Source organism: Acomys russatus, unplaced genomic scaffold (assembly GCF_903995435.1).
Source record: "Acomys russatus unplaced genomic scaffold, mAcoRus1.1, whole genome shotgun sequence".
Lineage (NCBI taxonomy): Eukaryota > Metazoa > Chordata > Mammalia > Rodentia > Muridae > Acomys > Acomys russatus.
In genome coordinates, this window is record NW_026131620.1 from 35,434 (window position 1) to 41,755 (window position 6,322).

A 6,322-nucleotide genomic window follows, 5' to 3' on the forward strand; every position below is an offset into this window, starting at 1 on the left:
ATCAAAAACCAAACAAAAAGAAAGGGTTTTCATCAGAAAAAGCATCTTTTTAATTTGTATAATTTATTAGAAGCTTCTTAGAAACTATATTTAAGCCAAATATCTACATAAGTTACAACAGAAAAAAAGAAAAAGAAAAAAAAAGGAAAAAAAAAAAAAAAGACTGATGCTGCAAATACCAAACTGCCAAATAATATACACAGGTTTGTCAATGCCCTTTAAAAAAAGTGAGGGGCTGGGGACTTGGACTGGGTTTCTTTTTACAACATATTGTACAGATTGCTAAAAACTAGGCATTTAGTTCAACTTCTGACAGCATTTTACAGCTACAAGTTCACATCAAACCTAAAACAATTTTCTGAGTGGCCAGCCTGGACTGAACCTATGGGGCCAGAGGGCGCCGGCCCAGGAAGGGGGGGTACTTCCTTTGTGTCAGGTACAAGCGGTAGTTATACTGAAGAATCTTTCCTCTCTCCAGCTTCTGTCCTCCCTTCTGAAAACAAACAAACAAACAAAATCCTGGTATTTACAAGCGAGATCACTTTGCTGGTAGAGTGCATCCAGAGGGAAGTTTCCCGTCTTTTTAGAGTCCAGGGCCACGGTAGCATACGGTAGGCTCCAAATTGTGCCATGCCTAAGCTTGGAAACCGATTTTAGCCACCAGAAAGACACCCCGTATTTGTTCTCTGTCCTTCTCTGTTTAAAGAATCCTTAAGGGGTTGAATTTGCTTGGCTGATTCTATTTTCTTTTTATGTTATAAAAATCCACAAGTTTTAGGTAGGAAAGAGAGGAGGATGAAGGAAGAAAGAAGAAGAAAACGTAGTAGAGGAGGAAGAGAAAGAGAGGCGGAGGGCGGAGGAGGAGGAAGAGGAGCAGGAGGAAAAGGAGGAAGAAGATGAAGGCGTCCAGCAGTTTGGTCTTTGTGTACTTTTCCTTGGTCTAAACACAAACAAGTTCTTAAGAAAAGTAGAAGCGCGTGGGGCAGCGAATGGTGGTCTTTGCGGAGGGCAGAGGGGAAGCTGTGAGGTCGCGCGGGGCTCAGTCGGGTCCCACGTCTCACCAGGTCCGACCATAAAGCAAAGTAGAGCAGGACATGGAGCCATAGTCCAAGCCCGAGGAGTTCAGATGGGATAAGCTGGAGACCTGACCCTGCAGCGCTGCCGGGCTGGCTGCGTGATGCGCCAGGTCCGGGGACTGGCCTGCGCTGCCTGGCTGGTGGCCTGGGTGTGCGCCTAGACCTGCACCACCGCTGCCCACTGAGATGGCCGCGGCAGCCGCCTGCGCCGCCTGCGCTTGCTGCTGAGCTTGCTGCTGCGCGTGGCCTTGCAGGCTGGCGGTGCCTGGTGCAGGGGCTCCCGCCTGGCAAGGTTTGCCGTCTTTCACCAGGACTGGCACTGCCACCCGGCGCGGCGACTGCTGCTGAGCCTGCTGCTGCTGCGGGCATCCCGCACCCCCGCCGCCACCGCCGCCGCCGCCGCTGTCCTGCTGCAGTTGCTGCTGCGCCGCCTTGTCCTTGGCCTGGCGCTTCATCTTGTAGCGATGATTCTGGAACCAGATCTTGACCTGCGTGGGTGTCAGATGGATCATGCTGGCCAGGTGCTCGCGCTCCGGCGCCGACAGGTACTTCTGTTGCTTGAAGCGTCGCTCGAGCTCATACACCTGCGCTTGGGAGAACAGCACCCGGCGCTTCCGGCGGGGAGCACTAGGTAGCGGGGCCATGTTCTTGCTCACGTCCCCCAGCGAGCCCAGGCCGCCCATGCCGCTCATATTCATGCCGCTCGCCGGGCCCATGAAGCGGGAGACTGTAAGCGACAAACGCACAGCGTCGGCTGGGGCCAGGGCCGGGCTAACCCTACTTTCTGTGCCCTTGGCCAGCCCGCCCCAACTTTCGACGGCATCCTCCTCACCTAGGCCGCCTAGCGCTCTTTCCCAAAAGAGGCCCAGCAAGCTGGGGAATGGCTAGTACCTTCCCCGGGCCTTACCGTGAAAGAGTTTAAGAGTTTCAAGTCTAGCTACTCTTCATCGGTGTCATTGTCTCTTTAGACCCAGAATGTGCAGTAGGGGAAGAGGGCACTTCTGCTCTTTTCGTGCCCAAGCCGGGTAGGATTCAGAGGTGCAGAGAGCTGGGGGCGGACGTTAGACCCCCAACTTCAGGAGGTTAGCAAAAGGGAGTTTTCACTTTCAAAAGCTCCAGCTTCTAGGCGTTTGGCCTCTTGCCTTCTCTCTTGTGGGCTCTAGGTGAGGACACCTGCTCTGACCCATTTAGAGCCTCCTCCAGAGCTGTGCACCATCCTAACCCACACAGAGACTTCAAGAAAGCAAGGCAGCCGGCCGAGAGCTGGGATGTATCCCAGCAGGGCGGCCTCTGGCCCGGCCTGGCCTCCTGCATTTCTGCTGACCTTAGCCCTCAGCTCCCTATAGTCTTGCTCCAAGACAGTTATTGGAGCCTGCGGTTGCTGGGTGCCAGCACCTGGCCGCAGGACCCCAGCTTTACTAAGTGCCTCTTTTGAAAGCCTAGCCCAGCGGGGGTAAGAAAGTCCCCCCCATTCCTAGGAGATGCTGTTAGGCTGCCCATCCCATGCCTAGCGCAACTAGCGGGCGGCACTGGCCGCGCCTTCAGTGTTCAGCCCGCAGCCCCACGGCGGGGCGGCCTCACTTACTGGCGGGGAAGCGCGGGTCTGGGTTGGCGCCGTACCATCCGGGGCCCGAAGCGCTGTTCCGCATGGTGTCCTGGTAAGGTGGCAGTTCGCTCATGTTGCCCAGGTTGCCGTTGCAGTAGCCCCCCACAGCGGAGTGCGAGAGCTGGGGCACCCCCGCCGCCGTCATGTGGTAGGCGGCAGTGACGGCGCCGTGGTGCCCCACGGCGTGCTGCTGCATGGTGGTGGCCGGCGGGGCCGCTTGGCCCTGTCTGTACGCTGCTAGCGGAGCCCCGAGGCCGCCGCCCTCCATGCCCACTTTCTTGTAGCTTTCCTCCAGGGGACTCAAGATGTCAGACACTGAGAACGGAGTCGTGTGCTTTGGACTCATCGACATGATTCGGCGTCGGCTGGAGGAGGAAGGAAGAGGAGGAAAAAAAAGGGAGAGGGGGAAGGCGAAGCCTCGCTACTTTTTTTTTCTCCCTTTGCCAAATATTCTGGTGTTACCTTAACGCCGATCTTGTTGGATGTACACGTAACGGAGTGGACCGAGTCCGCCTTAATTGGCTTGAGTGGAGGCTCGGGGGCTGCCTCGCGTTTGTTTTAGCCCGGCGCCAGGTTTTAGGCAGCCACCAGAGGCGGGGCATAAGCGCTAAAGCAACAAGACAATAGAAGCCTACATCTTGCCTGAGATAATTAGCTTACATGCTGATGACAAGGTAAACACCTTTAAGCTTCACTTGTCAAGATTTTTTAGGTCTCAGAGAGAGAGAGAGAGAGAGAGAGAGAGAGAGAGAGAGAGAGAGAGAGAGAGAGAGAGAGAGAACCAAAGCATTAATTTCCCCCTCCCCTGGGTACCCCCACCCCCATTTTTGTGGGGTGCCTGTGGCGCGCGCGAGGAAAAGGCGGGGGAGGGAAAGGAGGAGGGAGCCGAGAGCGGGAGGGCCAGAGGTGGGGTAGAGAGTAACCTAAGGGGAGGGATGGAAAGGAGGAAGGAAGGTGAATGCTGCTTTGCAACCAACTTGAGGAGTTACAAAGTGGAACCGCGGTCCAATTCGGTCGGAGTTCCAGGGTCAGGGGCTGGTCTTTGGGAAGAAGGGGGCTGGGGAACAGGGAACGGGGTTTCACCTGAGCCTGCTGGGGCTGCTCCTCCCTCCCGCTGCGGCCTCCCAGCCCCGCGCCTTCCCACCGCCTCCGGACCACATCGGGCTTCGAAGCGCTGAGCCCCAGTCACCACCAAAAGAGTGTGCCAGTCTGGGGATGTGAACCCTGGGGCTGCACTGTTGGTCTATGTGTCTGTCAGTCTGTCTGCTTCTTCTGCCGCCGTCAGAGGGACACCTCTGCTCCCCGCCCCCTTTCCCCTTACCCGAGAGAATCCCAGCGGGCGGAGGGGGAGCTGAGTAAAGGGAACGACTGCCTCCGGGAGGCTGTCACCGATCCCCGCGCCACCCCCCACCAAGCTCCTGGCTCCCTCGCGGACCAGCCCCCCAGCCTACCCCACCCCACCGCTCCCTTTCTCCACCCCTTTTGCCGGGCCAGGCAAGAACACCGCTGGCCTTCTGAGCTGGGAGGACGAGGGTGAGGGGATTAACATGAGAGTCCACCTCTGAAGTTGCCCCATCTCGAACAAACCTGATGCCCCTGACCCTTGCCCATGGCCTGGATACTCCGGCTTCTGAAGCTGGTGCTGAGTTTCCGAGGACATCACAGTCCCAGCAGCACCCCAGCCCAGATCCCCGCAGCTTCAGGGAGAGTCCAGGCGGGGAGCCGAGGGAGCGCCCGCGGGTCCGTTGCAGAGTGGAATTGAGTCTGAACCCCAGTGGAACTCGCTGTCCGGGAGGAGGCGAATATCTCGACGCCGGCAGCCCAGCGGGCGGGAGGCTGGGGTGAGGCTTGCCTCCTCCCGGAGCTCAGCCATGCAAAAGTGCACTTGCTTCCCCGGGAATAACCAAATATCTTTGTCTAAAGTGGCGGCGTAAATGGCCGGTCGCTTTGTGGCCACGCTGGATATTAGTAGATGAGGATCATTCTGCTTCAATTGGGCGCCTCTCATCCGGCTAGCAAGAAACTGCTTAGGAGGAAGTGGGTTTCCTGTCTGAGCGTTCCCAAGGCTTCAAGTGTGAGCCCCGCGCCTTGAGGGTCCTTGGGCGCCTGGCAAGGGGGAGCTGTGGGCTGTACTCTCTAGCGGGGCCGGGGGCGTCAGCCTCATTGCTGTTACCAGGCCGGGATCAGCAGTTGAGTGGGCTACCCAGCCAAGCCCTGCATGACACACAGATTTGGAGACCACCTCCGTTTTTCTCCTTGGAATTTAAGCGTTTTTCGTTGTTTGTTTTTGTTTTTGCTTTGCTCCTCCGCTGTTTGAGCTTTCTTGGCGCACTAGAGGCTGGGAGGGCGGAGTGCTTCCTGGCCCCTCAGGTGCCTCCTAGACACTTGGGCGGCCAGTGAAGGAGGCTTCTTGATTTTGGTTTTTTGTTTTCACATTTTCTTTTCCCTCTTGTAGTGAGGGAGCTACCGATAATGAACAAGCAGTTTTGAACTATTTAATTCAGCAGGGTAGGCTCCTTTCCATTAATAGCAATTATAGTATGGAAAGTTGTTTTATTTGCTTTTTAAAGATATCTCCTTGAAGAGCGCTCTCTACTCCCTCAACACAAAGCCAATGACTATACTAACATTAGCTTTCCTCACCACCTACCTCCGTCGCGAAAGGAATGAAGGCGCTGGGCCCCCGCGGGCCTCCCATCTGGGCCCGCATTTTCCCGAGGCCCCCACCGTGGCTTTGAAGCAGACAGCCTCGACTGTAAGCGGGCAGGTGCGCTGTGAATTGTGTAGCCAAAGACCAGTGCAAAGCAGAGCTCTGAGCTCTCCTTTCTCAGGGACTTCTCTGGGGGGCGCTCTCAAGGTGAGCTCAGACCACATCGATAGCGCTTGGGTCTATGGAGTCCAGAGTGCAGGGAGGAGAAGCTATGCTGGATCAAATGAAAGGCTAAAAAGAGCAGGCAGAGCCGAAAGCAGACCTTGTCTGAAGGTGTGACCCAGACCTGCCAGAGTGGAGAAAGGGGTTTTATTAGGAGGTCTTTGGATGTCTGTCTCCCTTTAATTCCGTTATTTTGTAGTTGGTACTCTTGAGAAGCACCAAGTGTTCAGTGCCAGTTGTCTCCTTTCCCCTTTTTATTGCCACTTACAGAAGGAGATAATTCTTCAAAAGGCTTTTGTAAGATTTAAGCAAAACCAAGCACACCAAAACACACCCGAAGGTTTGATGGGGGAAAAAATTATGCTTACTACCTATGTCGATATTTCTGTTTCGTAGTTATCATCAAATCCCTTGCCTCGTTGAAAGGTTTGTTCAATCTTCCACGATGTATGGGTCACGCAGATCGGGCCTTCAGTAACATTAGCAGGCGGCCAGTTTGGAAGAGTGTGAACAAGTACGGGCTCAGGTCTCAGCCTTGTTGATGTAACCAGGAACCCCATCCCAAACTATACAGGCCTGGGTAGGAGTGCTGAGCTGAAGAGGTGAAGAGGTCTGGCAACCCCTGGGCTTTACCCTTGTGGGGGTGGGGAACTGGACTGAGCTTCAACCTTCTCCTGCCCGCACCAGCACCGTCAGCTCCTATCTAGAGCTGGGGGTAGGGGTGGGGCGGAGGGGCCTAAAAGGGGGGTGGGCGGTGGATGGGGGGGG

The 6,322-nt window shown here is 55.7% G+C and overlaps 1 protein-coding gene across 4 annotated transcripts; it reads right to left on the reverse strand.

The window, feature by feature from the left end:
• Positions 1-863: 863 nt before the first annotated feature.
• On the reverse strand, positions 864-5,557 carry LOC127186334 (homeobox protein Nkx-2.1). 4 transcript variants are annotated; one of them, XM_051142749.1, is made up of 4 exons: positions 4,270-5,557; positions 3,766-3,891; positions 2,662-3,047; positions 864-1,803 (listed from the first exon to the last, which is right to left on the reverse strand). In XM_051142749.1, the coding sequence occupies exons 2-4, from the start codon at positions 3,840-3,842 to the stop codon at positions 1,058-1,060; spliced, it is 1,209 nt and encodes a 402-aa protein (XP_050998706.1). In that variant the 5' UTR covers positions 3,843-3,891; positions 4,270-5,557; the 3' UTR covers positions 864-1,057. The 4 variants fall into 4 exon arrangements, with proteins under 4 accessions (XP_050998706.1, XP_050998707.1, XP_050998705.1 ...); XM_051142750.1 differs by lacking the exon at positions 3,766-3,891; XM_051142748.1 differs by having other exon boundaries at positions 3,766-5,557.
• Between the last annotated feature and the right edge of the window lie 765 nt (positions 5,558-6,322).